The sequence below is a fragment of the Oryctolagus cuniculus genome, chromosome 15 (genome assembly GCF_964237555.1).
Source record: "Oryctolagus cuniculus chromosome 15, mOryCun1.1, whole genome shotgun sequence".
Lineage (NCBI taxonomy): Eukaryota > Metazoa > Chordata > Mammalia > Lagomorpha > Leporidae > Oryctolagus > Oryctolagus cuniculus.
In genome coordinates, this window is record NC_091446.1 from 83,266,148 (window position 1) to 83,282,769 (window position 16,622).

Sequence of the window (16,622 nt, forward strand, 5' to 3'; positions counted from 1 at the left end):
CTGCGCTGTTCTTTTTTTTTTTTTTTTTTTAATTTTTTTTTTTATTTTTATTTTTTTATTTTTGACAGGCAGAGTGGACAGTGAGAGAGAGAGACAGAGAGAGAAAGGTCTTCCTTTGCCGTTGGTTCACCCTCCAATGGCCGCCGCTGCAGCCGGCGCACCGCACCGAACCGATGGCAGGATCCAGGATCCAGGTGCTTTTTCCTGGTCTCCCATGGGGTGCAGGGCCCAAGCCTGCGCTGTTCTTTTGTCTGCTCGGCCCTCCCCGGGTTTGCTGCTGGTTCTTCCCAGGTTGGCTACCGTCCCTTCCACCTCCGTGGAAGGGCGGTTCCCCCTGCCACTTTCCCCACTTCCGCGGGGGCGCGGCACACCGCCGGCCGGCTCTCTCGGGGGCTGCTCAGGTGTTCCTTCAGATAGATGTTCCTGGTGCATGTTGTCTCTCTCCTCCTTTATAGTCCTCTTCCACCAATCCCAACTCTGCTACCCACACGCCGAGTACGCTGCTCTCCTCCAATCAGGAGCAGGTCCTGCTGTTTATTGGTTGAACTGGAGGCAGCTGTGTAGAAGCTGTTTCCTCCTCTCCCAGCACCAAATTGTGGGAGAGCAGATGCATAGAATAAGTCTTAATTCCAGTAACTTGGTCTAGTCTGAGTTGCTCCCCACACAGCATGATATGTGAATGTCCTCGGGAGCCATTACTCAGACTCCCAAGTCTAGGGTTCAGGGGCTTCTGGAACATTCATCCTATGAGCCAGTGGTCTCTTGAGGTCCATTCCCACCATAGGGGCAAAATCTGCGGCCAGTGTGGATGAGAGCAGTTTGTAATGATGGCTGCAGGATCACTGAAACCTAAAGACAACTGCAGGTCTCTAGAAGATGGAATGGGGGGAGGCTTCAGAGTGACTGCAGTCAGCCTGTGTGCCCTTATGCTCTGACTAGACAGACAACATGGAGAGGTACCGGGACAACTGTGCTCAAGAAACAGTGTTCTGACTTTCCCATGCTGCAGTTTTAGGACACAGAGCTTCTTCTGTACTCTCAGTTACCTAACTTCACATTAAGAAACAGTTGTAAGGATCAGCCCTTGTAGACATCCAGAAAGCTTCACTTGCTTCTAATGTCTCATATGTCTCCCAGTTGTGTGTATGTATTTTTTTTGTAATCTAAAGGAAGTATGATTTATGTTACTTTTTAATTATTGATTGTTAGAACAAATATTTTATGATAGAGGAGACAGAAGGTGTAGAGTGAAAATAATCATAGATAATAATGTCATAGAAGTAGCAAATACAAGGGTACTTAACAAAGTTCATGGAAAACAGAATTAAAAGAAGTTTATTTTGGTGTGAAAAAATTTGAAATCCATTCATAATTTTTTCCATAATACATATTTTCTGTGAACTTTTTAAAGATCCGTCATACATAGTGACACACCAAAAAAAAAAAAAAAAAAAAACTCGTGTTTTGGTTAAGCATTGTCTTTGGACGTAGCAACATAGCAATACATTTTGTTTCTTTCATACTAATACTACATGGGGAATGCCATATTAACTAACTATAAAAAGATCGGAAGCTTGTTTGAAGAACATTAAGTGTATATTATATGTATAAGGTGATTGTTCAGATTCACATCATATTCTGTTACTGTGTCAAAATGCATAAACTTAATGTACCATAAAATCTTGTTTATTAATTTTTCCATTTTTAGTTCCTATGGAAGATCCACTTTGGGAGAGGGCTGCGTACACGGATTCCAATGGAGATGAGGTCTGGGAGAAGACCTGCAACAAACAAGTTACATTTTTGGTGTACCAAGAAGGAGACCAGTTGAATTTTTTTCGTGTAGTAGACAGGGGAGATGGTACTTTGACACCGTTATCTGAATCTTTAAGGTAAATAGGCTTTCGTTTGCATGTCTCACTTAGAAAAAGAGAACATCATTTAATGTGCTCCTTAAATGTTTACTTTGTATTATCACAATAACCTTAGCATATTGAGTATGTTTATATTAACATAAATTTGAATCCACTCTATACCCCCTGCCTTTTAACTCTGAAATTTTCCTTCACATGATTGATATTGAAAGAGTTCATTTCTAAAACTAAAGTTTCTCTGCAGAGTATGAATTTTTCATAAAAAGATTAATTTCTGTTGCTTTATGAAACTCTAAGGTGCCTACTAGGTTACCAGGTCTTGTGGCAACAACCTTGTAATTGCAATCTTAGCAAAGAAAAGGAGCTTCCATCCAAAGTTGATATCTTTTTTTTTTTTAGTTTTATTTTTTTATTGGAAAGGCAGAGTTACAGAGAGGCAGAGGCAGAAAGAGAAAGAAAGAGAGAGAGAGGATCTGTCGCTCCCCCTCTTCGTGGAGGAACGACACTAAACCCTGCCTAGGCTTCACATCCGAGTCACGGCACCATTATGTCGCTCCCCCTCTTCGTGGGGGAATGACACTAAACCCTGCCTAGGCTTCATATCCGAGTCACGGCACCATTATGTCGCTCCCCATCTTCATGGAGGAACGACACAGGACCCTGCGCTGTTCTTTTGTCTGCTCGGCCCTCCCCGGGTTTGCTGCTGGTTCTTCCCGGGTTGGCTACCGTCCCTTCCACCTCCGTGGAAGGGCGGTTCCTTCTGGCCACTTTTCCCCACTTCCGCGGGGGAGCGGCATACCGCCGGCCGGCTCTCTCGGGGGCTGCACAGGTGTTCCTCAGGTGTTCCCCTTAGATGTTCCTCATGCATGCCGTCTCTCTCCTCCTTTATAGTCCTCCTCCGCCAATCCCAACTCGGCTGCCCACACGCCGAGTACGCTGCTCTCCTCCAATCAGGAGCAGGATCAGCTCCTGGAGGTCATCACTCAAGTTGGCAAGAGGCAGCTGCGTAGAAGCTGTTTTCTCCTCTCCCAGCACCATATTGTGGGAGAGCAGATGCATAGAATAAGTCTTAATTCCAGTAACTCAGTCCAGTCCGGGTTGCTCCCCACAAGGATCTCCATCCACTGGTTCATTCCCCAGATGGCTGTAACAGCTGGAGCTGTGCTGATCCGAAGCCGGGAGCCAGGAGCTTCTTCCAAGTCTTCCACACAGGTGCATGGCCCCAAGGACTTGGGGCATCTTCTGCTGCTTTCCCAGGCCACAGCAGAGAGCTGTATCAGAAGTGGAGCAGCCAGGATTTGAACCAGAGCCCATTTGGGATGCCAGCACTGCAGGTGGCAGCTTTACCCGCTATGCCACAGCACCGGCCCCAAAGTTGATATCTTTTTTTTCTTTTTCAAAATTTCACTCTACTGCTTGAAGGCAAATGAACCTCTTTCTTTCATGAGTCTTGTTATCCTACTTTATGAAAGGGAGTGAACTTGTAATTATTTCTAAAAGAAAAAAAGAAAAACCGTGCGGCTATTTAGTTAGACAATAGAAAAATTAGAGAATTGGACAAGGTAAATTGTAAGTTCCTGTGTGTAATTCTTTATCTCCTTTCACTCTGAGTCATTGAACATTTATGGAACTTGTATAACCATCACCAAGCTAGGCACTAGTGTTAAAAGGGGGTTCTCCATATCTTCACGGAGCCTGAGATCTATTGTAGGTAGTATCTGTGATGCACTGTTGGCTCTTGTTAGGCTAAGATACCACAGTCTCTGCAAAACACAAGAGAGGGCCTTCATTTCACCTGAAAAGTGGGAAGCTGGGGACACCCTATGAGAAGAAGTAACCTTTAAACAGGAGTGGGAGTTTGCCAAGCACACAAAGGGGAAGAGTATGACAGATAATTAAGCTATTCCTACAAAAAACAAAGGCTAATACTAAACCCATTCAAAGTAATGTATGGTCTGGAGAAGTCTCCGTGGGTCAGGCGCCTGGGCACAGGACCGCTGAGCGCAGGCAGGGTATCAGCAAGGATGTGCTCTTCTCTGGAGGTGAATGGAGAAAGTGGATCTACTCTCAAGCTCATTCTTGTTGTTGTTGGCAAATTCATTTCCTTTGGATTATATGACTGAAGGCCAGGGTATTTTGCTGGCTTCTGGCTACAGGCTACCCTCAGCATCCTTTTGATTCGCTCAAAGTGAACTGATTGGGGGATTAAATTACATGCACAAGGTCCCTTTCACTTGGCTCTATTCAGTTAGCTAGCAGCAAGCTGTAGGTCATGCCCATACTCAGGGATAGACACTGTAAGGTGTGATTGCCAGAGGTCAGGAGTCATACAGAGTCCCTTAGCATGCGTCCCAGCATGGAGTGTTATGTGGTAGAAATACTGAACTCCTTTAGCTGTGGCCATAGAGCACAGACTGTGACTAATGGGCATTGACCGTTGACCCCGTCGTGTCAGGAACTACAACACTACAATTGTGGCATAAACATAGGGGTGAGAAGTGTGGCAATGAGGGTGCAGTCTTGGACCATACTGGCTTCTCCACAGGCTGGCTCTTTTGTTTTCATTTGCATCCTTAGTACACCCATTTTGGGCTCTCCTTTCCTGCTGATGAATAACATGAGTACAATGAATAAGCTCTAAATGCCTTAGGGTTCACTAGCTTTTAAAATTGTCCAACTAATTTCTGTTCCACATACATTATTACACCATTGACTGTGGCAGATATTACTTTAAGTTGTACTCAATTAGTGTTTTAGCAACTTCTTTGAAAATATTCTTTTTAAAAGATTTATTTATTTATTTGTTTGAAATCAGAGTTACAGAGAGAAAGAAAGAGAGAGATCATCCATCTGCTGATTCACCCCCAAAATGGCTGCAACAGCCAAGGCTGAGCCAGGCTGAAGCCAGGATCCAGGAGCATCCTCTGGGTCTCCCATGTGGGTGCAGGGGCCCAAGCACTTGGCCCATTCATTCTCCGCTGCTTTCCCAGGCACATTAACAAGGAGCTGGATCAGAAGTGGAGCAGCTGGGACTCAAACCAGCACTTATATGGGATGCCAGCAGCAGCTTAACCCACTATGCCACAATGTAGGCTCTGAAAATATTATTGGAAGTAGTTTCATGCAGACTATTTAGTCACTTCAAACTTGGTATTGACAGTTGGAATAATATAATTTATCAGAAGCCAAGGAAGGGGCAAGCATTTAGCCTAGTTGTTATGATGCTTGTTAGGATGCCATGTCCCTTGTCTGAGCACCCGTTTTTGATACCTGACCTTGGCTCCTGAGTCCAACTTCCTGCTAATGCAGACCCTGGGAGTTGGTGATGGCTCAAGCAATTAGGTTCCTGCCTCTCATGGTGGAGACCTGGATTGAGTTCCCAACTCTGGGCATTGGCTCAGCTCAGGCCCAACTATTGTGGACCTTTTGAGAGTAAACTAGTAAATAGGCACTCATTCTTTCTTTCCTTGTCTCTACCTCCCAAATAAATATTTTTAAGAAGCCAAGAAAGCAGCTCAAAATCATTTTTCTTATTTTTAATTGACATTGATATTCCAGTGTTGTCAACTCTTTAAGAAATTGTTCTTTCTGGAAAAGTTGTCGTAAACAACTATTCCCTCTGTTCATGTTTCCTCAACTGCTATTATCAAACATGGTTTAACTAATTCACTATTGATAGCAGCTTTCTTTGACTAACGAATAAACCACTTGGAAACTTCTTTTGTTGGAGCTTCATTTGCATTTTGTATTTTAGTGAAGAAATTCCAGTGTGAGGAGGTATTTTATTGTAAATTCCCTATTTTTATGACTATTCATGCAATCTGGAAATATGTGATGAGTGCTTAACCTGATAACGTCTATATTTGCTGTTTCCTTTAGCATAGCTGCAGTGTCACTGCATGATAAACACAGCACTTCACTATCTGATTAATAACAATCCACTCTCCACTGTCCCATAAAATTGCAGCATTTGAAATATACTTTTATTCTTTTGACATGTTGTTTACTTACTAGTTATAAAAAAAGTTTGTGGAAATGGAATAAATGGGATTAAAGAATAAATTTGTTTTGGTGCAAAAAAGTTTTGAAATATATGCATAGTTTCTTTCATAATCATTTTCCATGATCATTCTTGTAATGTAGTTTTCCATAATGTACATTTTCCATAACTGTTTTGAAGACTCTGTCATGCATAGTTTTTTCATTAACACATTTCCAGTACCTTTTTGAGAACCCCATGTGCATGGATGTCAAAATGTTTCTGCTCCAAAATGAACTTAAGTGTTTTGTCTAGTGGTTTAAGACGGCTGCATCCCATCTCAGAGTTTCTGGGTGTAATACCGAACTGACTCCAGCTTCCTGTTAATGCACACCCTGGGAGGCAGCTCCAGTAATTGGGTTTCTGTCACCCACATCAGAGACTTGAATCCTGGCTCCTGGCCCTTGGCCTTGGCCTGAACTCTAGCACAAGCTGTTGTAGGCATCTGGGGAGTGAACCAGTAGATGGGAGATTGGTGTGTGTGTCTGCCTCTGTCTCTTAGCCACACTCTCACTGCCTTTCACATGAATAAAATGCATTTTAAAAAAATTATACATGGGAAACCCTTGTATGCATAGATTTCAAATGTTTTGGTACCAAAATAATCTAATCTTACCTTCCAATTTCACTTTCAATGAACTTTTTGAAGTCTCCTTGTATATTGCATGCAATAAAATATTTAGAAATCCAAGGAAATATTGTAATATTTAAAAATAAAAATATTTTGAGATTAAGTTTACAAATTACTGTTAATCTAGTTAAAGTTTTTCTAAAAAAATTTGATTGGCTTCTGATTTTATGAATTTGTACTTGGAGGGAAAACATAGTCATGTGGTCCTTGGAAAAAAAACCTCTATGAATTCAAAAGTATGTTTATACTCTAAAATGCATCCAATGAGATACTTGTCATGATTTTTTTTTTGACAGGCAGAGTGGACAGTGAGAGAGAGAGACAGAGAAAGGTCTTCCTTTGCCGTTGGTTCACCCTCCAATGGCCGCCGCGGCCGGTGCGCTGTGGCCGGCGCACCGTGCTGATCGATGGCAGGAGCCAGGTACTTCTCCTGGTCTCCCATGGGGTGCAGGGCCCAAGTACTTGGGCCATCCTCCGCTGCACTCCCTGGCCACAGTAGAGAGCTGGCCTGGAAGAGGGGCAACTGGGACAGAATGCGGCGCCCCGACCGGGGCTAGAACCCTGTGTGCCGGCGCCACAAGGCGGAGGATTAGCCTGTTGAGCCACGGCGCCGGCCCATGATCTTTATTCTTTACATTTGCATGTATATTCCATGGGAGAACAGGTCGTTTCATGACAAAAATGTTGAGTCAGAGACTTATTTTAGCATTCCTAAGGGTATGGTTAAAATGCCACAGAACAAAAAGAAGTATTCAAAGTTAAAATATGACCAGCTAACCAAGAACATAGTATACTTGAGTCATTGCATCTCCCTTCATGAGGTGAGCTGACCGAAATCCTCACGCAGCCCTCTTCTTCAGGCATAGCTGGCCTTGAGACAAAAGCCGTCATCTGCTCTAAGTTCTGTCACTCACTCTGGTGCACAGCATGGTGCACTGTGGTCTGTAATCAAGTGCCTGGGAAAGCAACCGGCAGTCGTGGAAAGAATCAGCTTAGGTCCACCATGTACCAGCGTTTCGTCTCCAGCCAGATTACTTAGTCTCTCTCAAGTTTCTTTCCTCCTTCCTTGCTCCCTCTCTTCCCCCTCCCTCTGCTTCCCTCTTCCATCTCCTTCTCCCCACCCCCCAACCCCAACTTCTTAGTTCCAGTGCGTTCTTGGAAGGGCTGTGCCAAGCCAAGTCCCTGACTTGCTTGGGGTTCTCATCTGGCTAGATCTCACACCACAAGGTCTTTGTGGTAGTGACAGGCATCCTGAGATGCTTTTCCTTTGCACCTCTGATCAAGCCCACGCTCACCTTCTCCAGGGAGTTTATGTTGCAGCTGGTTAGGGTGACTCTGATTCTGTGAATCGCACCTCTAGTCCCAGCAGTGTCTGTAAGAGCCACGGGCTGTGTTCCAGCTTTCTCCCCGCCTGCTTCTTGGGAGGGCAACAGTGGTGAGTTGGGAGGTGGAGGGACAGACGAGCTCCGCAGCACCTGCCATGGCACTTCCCTGGACAAGAGCCTCTTGTTTTTTTTTTTTTTTTTTTTTTTTTTACGTGGCATATAGCAGGTGCCTCAGGTAGCTCTGTGAGGGTTAGGAATCACGTGCGGGCAGTGCCTGACTGTAATGTGTTCATAAGTGGCAGGCACTGTCCTGGTGCTGTACTAGGGGTGTCACTTACTCCACTGCAGTGGACAGCTACCACAGGAAGCTGGGGTGGCCCCAGGGCACTGAGTTGGGTGTGGAGACCGCTTTCTGCCTTCTTGCTTCTGATGCCCATATATGTCATCCTCTTGACCATTTAAAGCTTTGGAATGGGCATGGTCACGCGCTGCTTTGGCCTTGTGTGATGGTCGCGTGAGCTTCAGAAGTTTGTGGGATTTGCCTCGATTCTTGAAACAATCCTAAATTGCTTCCATTTCTTACAATTCTGCAGAAAAGTTATTAACCCTCATACTTTTGTAGCATCAATACGTACATCAGTATCCGTATGAGTAAATAATGCACGATGACATGTTTTTATTCTCTATTTAACATTTTAATAATTCTTCGTTCTTTCTGGCAAACGCTTAGCATTCTAATTTTCCCATTTGTGAAAAGACAGTGATATCTGAATAATGTTGATATTCAGGTCATCAAGCAGTTATTGGATATGTAACAAGCACTGTGCCCACTGCAAGGACTAGGGAGGTGAATAAAGCTGAGTATTGGCTTCCTCCTTGCTTGCCATGGGGGACGAAGGGGTGAGACAGTCATGTAAGAGTGACTGTGAGGGTAACGTGATAGGTGGTAATACTCTGTGAGCAAAGGGCAGGGGCTCCGGCATTGTTGGACGTGTGGCTGATTAATAATTGACATGTTTAGCATCTATAATAATCTGTGTCATGGCTTGATTAGATATCTTTATTTTGCCATGTTAAAATCTATACTGTCCTAATTGGGTTACATTTCCAAACACATTGAAAAAATTTTAAGTTACCATTTTTCCTTAATTTACTTTGCATTCTTTATGAACAGGAAGTGTTCTGATGATATCTGTGTTTGAGTTCCATTTTTTATAGAGAGAGAATCCCCTCGGGATGAATAAAAATCTGTATTTCTCTAATGTGCCAGTGTCTTTTTCATTCTGGTTCATGGCAATCTGACCTGCCTGAGGTCTAGGTTGCAAGACTGAGCAGCCTTGGCTGGTACAATGAAATCAGAACCTTCTTGTGGAAACCGGTGTTGCCTCTTTGAGAATGTGTACCACGTGCCAGAAGATCTTCAGTCATGATATATTGGATTCAGAGAAGTTTAGCTGTACTGCATATTCAGTAATGCTGGATCATGATACAGAACTTATCCCCATTAAATTTTTCTCCTAAGGAATACATTTGCTGAAGTAAACTTTCCTTGCACTACTGCTGACAAACCTGGATCTAGCGTTTTATCACTAGCTTCGTCTGTAGAGTATTGTGAGCCGCTGAGCAGGTATCCAGCAGATTTCAAGGAGTTGTCATTTCCTTTTCAGCAGTGGTTCTGCATATAATTTGTATACAGATGAGGATGACGAAGCCGAGCCTTCTCCTTCTGGACAACAGATCATTGAGAATTCAATAACCATGAACAAGATGAAGCTGCTGAAGGCGAAGATGGAGAACATGACTCTCAGCAAACAGGTGAAGCTGCAGCACCGGGCTCGCAGCAGGGAGCACTGTGGGTAGCTGGGGCGGGGCGCCGGGGGCTGGGGAGCACTCAGAAGTTATGATTCATGTCAGGTCTGGCCTCGGTCATTTGTGGAGATATTAAGCACCTGGCTCCTGCATTCAGATCAGCGCGGTGCGCTGGCTGCAGCGGCCATTGGAGGGTGAACCAACGGCAAAAGGAAGGGCTTTCTCTCTGTGTCTCTCTCTCACTGTCCACTCTGCCTGTCAAAAAAAAAAAAAGTGACCATGTTGTTTTTACGCCAGCAACACATGGGTAGGTGTTGTACTGCAAATTAAAAAATTCATGGTTTTTGAAATTTCATGGTTCCAGAGCTAAGAAGGATAATGAAAGATGACTTAATCTTGCTATGATTATTTTTATAAGACTATGTTGGCACTGACTTACTGTGGATACTATCCACTGTGTCCAGCTACACCTGATACTATCAGTTTCCCAAAGTCGTTCCAAGATGACCGAGCAAGTATACGTTCTTCCTGTGGTGGGTGTGGTGAGTGACCCTTTGCAGTTCCCCCACATTTTTGCCAGTGTTTGGCATGGGCCTCCTTATTTTACTTTGGCCACTCTGGTTGGTAGTGATACCACATTGTGGTTTTAATTTGCATTTCTCTGATGATCAGGGAAGTTGAGCCCCTTTCAGATGCTTAGTGGACATTTGGGTATCCTTCTCTTATAAAATACCTAATCAAGTCATTTGCCTGTTTTTCCATTAGGTTATATTCTTTGTTATTGATTTTAAGGTTCTTTATATATTCTAAAGCATGTCTTTTGTCATATATATTGTTATAAATATATATTTCTATTCACCATTTATTGCTTTGCCATTCTTTTCACTTTTCATATAAAATTCAAAAGCATTTATAATGTTCTTACTTGATCAGTTTTTACATTTATATAGGTGGGTACTTCAAAAAGCCTGTGGGAAATGAAAATCAAGGGGCTGGTGCTGTGGCACAATGAGTTAAAGCCTCGGCCTGCAACACCACCATCCCATATAGGTGCTGGTTCGAATCCTGGCTGCTCCACTTCTGATCCAGCTCCTTGCTAATACTCCTGGGAAAGCAGCAGAGGATGACCCATCTCCTTGGGCTCCTGCACCCATGTGGGAGACCCAGAGGAAGATCCTGGCTCCTGGCTTTGGATCAGCTTAGTTCTGGCTATTGTGACTATTTGGGGAGTGAATCAACAGATGGAAGACTTCTGTCTCTATTTCTCTCTGTAACTCTCTTTCAAATAAATAAAATAAATCTTAAAAAAAAGGAAATCATTTAAATATAAGTTTATCTTGGCACAAAAATTTTTTTTGAAAATCCATGTTGTATTACAAAGGATGTTAAAAATTTCACAAAAATTCATATTCTAAAAATGACTATGCATGGATTTCAAAATTTTTTGCACCAAAATAAACATCACATTTTTTCAGACTTTTCGAAGTACCCTTGTACACTCATATAAGCATAATGTAAATGAAAATAGTACCTTTCACTCTAGAAGTTTCCCTCATGATTTTTTACCAGTCAGTGCCTACCTTTGTACTCTCACAGACAACTATTCTTACAGGTGTTACCAGAAATAAGTTTTGCCTGTTCTTGAACTTCAAAATGGATTCATGCAACTCACAGTGACAGTTCATTCCTTTTTGTCGCTTATACCACTGCACTCTGGGATTGGCCTCAATTTGCTTCTATCTTCTTTTGATAGACATTTAGGTTCTCCAGCTTTTGGCTCCTATCAATAAAAATGCCTTGAATATTCTTTATTTAGTAAACCAAGTATTCTTTCTTTAGTAAACAAATGCAGTCTTTTTCTTTGGGGCACATACCTAGCAATGGACTTAGGGAGTCATAGAGAAGATACAAATTCAACTTCAGTAGTTATGCCAAACAATTTTATGCAGTGTTTGAACCAATTTACACTTTCATAAATAAGGTGAGATCCTTAATTTGTGCCATATCCTTGACAACACTTAATATTTTCAGTCATTTTCATTTGAACCATTCCAGTGGGTTTGTCATGGTTTTCATTTATATTTCTCTAATAAGAAATAATGTTGACTTTTTTATGGTAAATTTATTTTTAAAATTTATTTTTTTAATAAAAAGATACAATGGTTAGACCTGTACATGTATCTCTACAAGCAGCTGAGGCCTCTCCACCTTTGGTATTTAAAAAAATTTTTTAAATTAATAATAGTTGTATGTATTTAGGGGCCACAATGTCACACTATTCCCCGTGGCCAAGATATGGAATAAGTCAAGCTACCCATCAGCAGATTAATGGGTAAAGAAAATTTTTGCAGCAAAGTGGATGGAATCGAAGGACAGCATGATAAATGAAATGAGCAAGACACACAGATAAATACCACATGCTCTTCCTCATATGTGGAAGCTAAGGCTCCTTCTGAACACAGAACAGTGATTGCTAGTGGCTGGGGGCGGGTAGTAGAAGACAAAAGTTTGGATAATGAGAACCAAATCAGAGTGGTAACGAGAGTTCACAATTACCTAGCGTATAGTTTATGAACAGAGTAAAGGAAGGCACTTCAAAGCTCCAATCATAAACTGATGTCCAAGAAGGGGAACTGTTGATTGCCCCGGTTTGATCAGTACACATTGTGTATGTGTGCTGAGATGCTGTATTGTGTACTTCTCTTACACTGATTGACCATTAAGTATTGTCATTTGTGAAGCACTTGTTCAAGTCTTTTGCTGACTTTTTAATGGGGTTCTCTGACTTTGACTTATTTACTTACAGGCCATTTAAGAGCTATGATGCCAATTCTTTGTCAGGTGTATGATTTACAGAGATTTCTAACACTCTGTTGCTTGCTTTTGCACTTTCTCATTCTTTTGATGAATAAATGTTATTTATATCTTCTTATCAACTTTACTTTCATGGCTAACACTATTTATTTATTTATTTTTGGACAGTCAGAGTTAGACAGTGAGAGAGAGAAAGACAGAAAGGTCTTCCTTCCGTTGGTTCACCCCCCAAATGGCTGCTATGGCCGGCGCGCTGCACCGATCTGAAGTCAGGAGCCAGGTGCTTCTCCTGGTCTCCCTTACGGGTGCAGGGCCCAAGCACTTGGGCCATCCTCCACTGCCTTCCCGGGCCACAGCAGAGAGCTGGACTGGAAGAGGAGCAACCGGGACAGAATCCGGCGCCACAACCGGGACTAGAAGCCCGGGTGCCGGCGCTGCAGGCAGAGGATTAGCCTAGTGAGCCGCAGTGCCGGCCTGGCTAACACTTTTTATAATCTTTTAATCAAATGTTTTCTTAAAGGCATGTTCCCATGTTTTTCTCTAAAGCTTTATGGCTGTTCATTCCTCATTTAGATTCACAATCCATCTGGAGTGTTTTATATATATTGTAAAGTAGGGGAAAGACCTGTTTCATCCAGATGGAGAACAATTGACCCAGCTCTGTAAGAAAAATAATCCTTAACCCACAATCAGTGTCAAAAATATATGAAACAAGCTATAAAGAGAAAGACAAATATGAGTATTTCAATAACCTTACTCTCAAAAATTGATAGAATAAGTAGAAAATCAGAAAGGATATTAGAGGGCTTGAACAATACTATCAACATACTTGACACAATTAACATTTAGAGAATATTTCACCCAATTATGGCAGAATACAGATTTCTTTTTAAGAGCAGGCAGAACATTTACCATTATAAACTGTGTTTTGTGCCATAAAATAAGTTCCAATAAATTTGAAAATATTCAAATCATAGTTAAAAATGCTCTCTGATTATAATGGAATAAAATTAGAAATCAATGAAAGATACATGGAAAAATATGATATTTGAAAATAGCATACTTCTTAAGTAACTGATAGGTTGAGAAAAGGAATTTAATGGAAACTTTAAAGATATTTCACACACACTGGACAACTGTTGTGGTACAGTGGGTTAAGCTGCTGATTAGGACACCCACATTCCGTATCAGGGACTGCTAATGCACCTGGGAAGCAGTGGATGATGGTCCAAGTGCTGTAATTCCTGCCAGCCATGTGGGAGACCGGGATGGAGTTCCTGGTCCTGGCTTCAGCTTGGCCTGGCCATGGCTAATGCAAGCCTCTGAGTAGTGAATTAGTGAGTGGAAGATAATTCTCTCTGTCACTCTTTCTCTTTCTCTCTCTCTCTCATTCTGCCTTTCACATGAATAAACAATCTTTTTAACCCTTTCTGCATACATAGTAGTTGTCAAACACTCATCCAACTAGGAAAAACTGCCGTATCTTGATAGAACTAATCTGATTTCTTCTCAGCAAAACTCGACTCTGTAGTGAGGAAAATCAACAATTTTTCTTTAAGATTCTCAGAAAAGTATAGTCAATAAAAGAAGATAGCAGTATTTTTACTTAATCGTAATCTTCAGATGTAAATCTTTTTAAACACTTTAAATTGGAGTGATGGAAAGGTGACACTTTCGTTCTTGCTTAATCTTTGTCAGTGGCCGAGAAGACGACCGTGAGCAGGAATCATATGTTGGTTCTCTTCTTTTAGCCTAGGAAGGTCGCCAAGATAAAGCCTCGCCCACCCATGGCTCCACGGCCTTCTAGCGGTCCCACAGCAGCTGCGCGGCACAGGTTGTTAAGGGTCCTGCCCCACATCGGGCAGTCGTGTCTGCCTTCTGGGAACGCGAATCTGCCCGAAGCATCCAGGGCGACACCTGCAAGCGTGGGCCGGCAGGCCCCTGGTGAACTTCCTAAGGCAGAGGAGAACTGGGAGAGCAACCCTGCACCGGCTGCTCCCAGCGGGCACGCCCGGCCACCGCCTCAGCTACCCCACTGCGAATTCGGAAAGGACAGAGAGCTCCATCTAGGATCAGCCCTGCTGAGGCACGCAAAGCACTCCGCGGGCAACAGCGAGGATGACGCCGGCTCGTTTCCAGCTTCCAGAGAGTGGGCGCCGGAGGACGCGCCGCTGCCCCCGCCCGAGGCGGATCCCTTTGCCGAAGAGCAGAACCGAGGCGCGGAGTTCCCGCTCGCCCACGCCGACCAAGGGGCGAAAGCCGCGGGAGTCCTTAGCCCGCGCGAGCCGAGCGCGCCCAGGAGCCGGCTGCTGTCGCCGCTGCGCGGGCCTGCGCCCGCGTCTCTGCACAACGCGCTGCTGAAGCCCCAGAGGCAGCCCGCGAGCCTGCGGTCCTCGTCCTCCGCCTCCCAGAGCGCGCTGCGCTCGCTGGACACCCGGAACGCCGCGGACCCCGCGTTCTCTAGGACTACTCGCTTACGCGCCGTCAAAGTCGATTCGCCTGGGAAGCGATCGGACGTTATTTCCAAAGTCAAGGCTCGGGATATTACGGAAATGGCGAACAAGGCTTCCAAGGAGCCGGTCGGCAGCGTCAACAACCTTGGCTTCCTGGCTTCCTTGGCCCGCAGCGCCAGCAGGGAGAGTTTGCCGGGCGCGGGTGGGGTGGGCAGGCTCCGGACCTCCGCGATGGGGCTGCCTGCAGCCCTGCCGCATTTTCAAGAGGAAAGCCTTAGGAAGAGCTCCCCGCAGCTGGAGCCCACCGAGTTTTTTCTAGTAAGTACGTTTCTTTGAGCATTCTCCGTTAGCTAGCCTTGTAGTCATTCAACGCAGGCAAGGTCTGTTTGCCTTTGCTTACGTAAAAAGGCACCCACTCACCCCCCCCCGCCCCCGCAGCGATTTTCTCTAAAAATCTGGCTTGTAGAAAAACCTTCCTGATGATTGGATTTTCATGTTTAGTTATTTGAAAGGGAGAGAGAGACGAGAAACTGACATCTTCCTTCTACTGGTTCACTCTTCAAATGCCCACAACCACTGGGACTCAGACAAGGTCTCTCACTGGGCCAGGCCGAAGCCCAAACTTGGGAACTCAGACAAGGTGGGCGGCAGGGCACCGAGGGCTTGACCATCACCTGCTGCCTCGGAGGGTGTGGCCTAACAGGGATCTAGAACCAGGGGAGGAGCCTGGACTCAAACCCAGGCACACTGGCTTGTAATGCAAGCATGCCGACTTGAGGCTTTAACCACTATGCCGAACACCTGCCCTGATGATTGAATTTTTAAAGATTTATTTACTTAATTATTTGAAAGTCAAGAGTAACAGAGAGGCAGACGCAGAGAGAGGTCTTCCATCCACTGGTTCACTCCCCAAATGGCGTAATGGCTGGAGCTGCTCCAGTCTGAAGCCAGGAGCCAGGAGCTTCTTCCGGTTCTCCCACATGGGTACAGAGGCCCAAGCTCTTGGGCCATCTTCTGCTGCTTTGCCAGGCCATAGCAGAGAGCTGGATCTGAAGAGGAGCAGCTGGGATTTGAACCAGAGCCCATATGAATGCCAGCGCTGCAGGTGGTGGCTTTACCCGCCACACCACAGTCCTGCCCTCATATATCTCTAAATGCTAGATTTTTTTTATTAATGTTTTGCCCAAGTAAGAAATCTTATGTGCACCATCAAATTTTATTCTTTTAAATAAGCACTGTATTGCTAGGTGTAAGAACCAAGTTCCCAGATAATTTAATTAAATAAAATTAGATTAAGTGATTTTAAATGACAGCCCATGAGTATCTTTAATATGAATATGAAATTGTTGCATGTGTGCTGGTCTCTTCTATGCTCCGTTGACTCCCTTCTGTAGATGTTTTGTGTTTTAATTGTAGTCTACCCGTGCTATTGGAATGAATGGAAATCATGCAGCAGCAGGGAAAAGAGGAGGTAAGCTACAGATGGTTCTGAAACCAATATAGGGCTAATTATCATATCGCGCTACGCATAGTGTCGAACGCTCAAAGAGAATTGGGAAGAACCTTCTCTGTGGCTATGTACAGAGTAAACTCTCTCCCCAAAGTCTTTTCCAATTAAGAAAATAATTTTGAGATCTGACTGTAGGACATATACGAATAATAAAACATAATTTGAAA

At 43.9% G+C, this 16,622-nt stretch overlaps 1 protein-coding gene and 1 long non-coding RNA gene across 29 annotated transcripts in view; one reads left to right on the forward strand and one right to left on the reverse strand.

The window, feature by feature from the left end:
• LOC103351327 (uncharacterized) overlaps nt 1-16,622 on the reverse strand; it is a 555,796-nt gene that overhangs the window by 167,452 nt on the left and 371,722 nt on the right. The gene's annotated exons all lie outside the window — the stretch shown is intronic.
• Nucleotides 1-16,622, forward strand: part of ZFAND4 (zinc finger AN1-type containing 4) — a 70,076-nt gene that overhangs the window by 47,196 nt on the left and 6,258 nt on the right. For 6 of the 13 annotated variants that reach the window (XR_011382579.1, XM_070058116.1, XM_008269856.3 and 3 more), the window contains 4 exons: nt 1,709-1,892; nt 9,537-9,684; nt 14,244-15,263; nt 16,362-16,416. Coding sequence is in view for 10 of the 13 variants with exons in the window: in XM_070058116.1 (XP_069914217.1) it covers nt 1,709-1,892; nt 9,537-9,684; nt 14,244-15,263; nt 16,362-16,416 (1,407 nt within the window). In the remaining 3 variants the exon portion in view is untranslated. Of the gene's footprint in view, nt 1-77; nt 195-1,708; nt 1,893-9,536; nt 9,685-14,243; nt 15,264-16,339; nt 16,417-16,622 lie in introns of those variants that run through there. The other 7 variants (XM_070058118.1, XM_008269858.3, XM_070058122.1 and 4 more) reach the window with 4 other exon arrangements.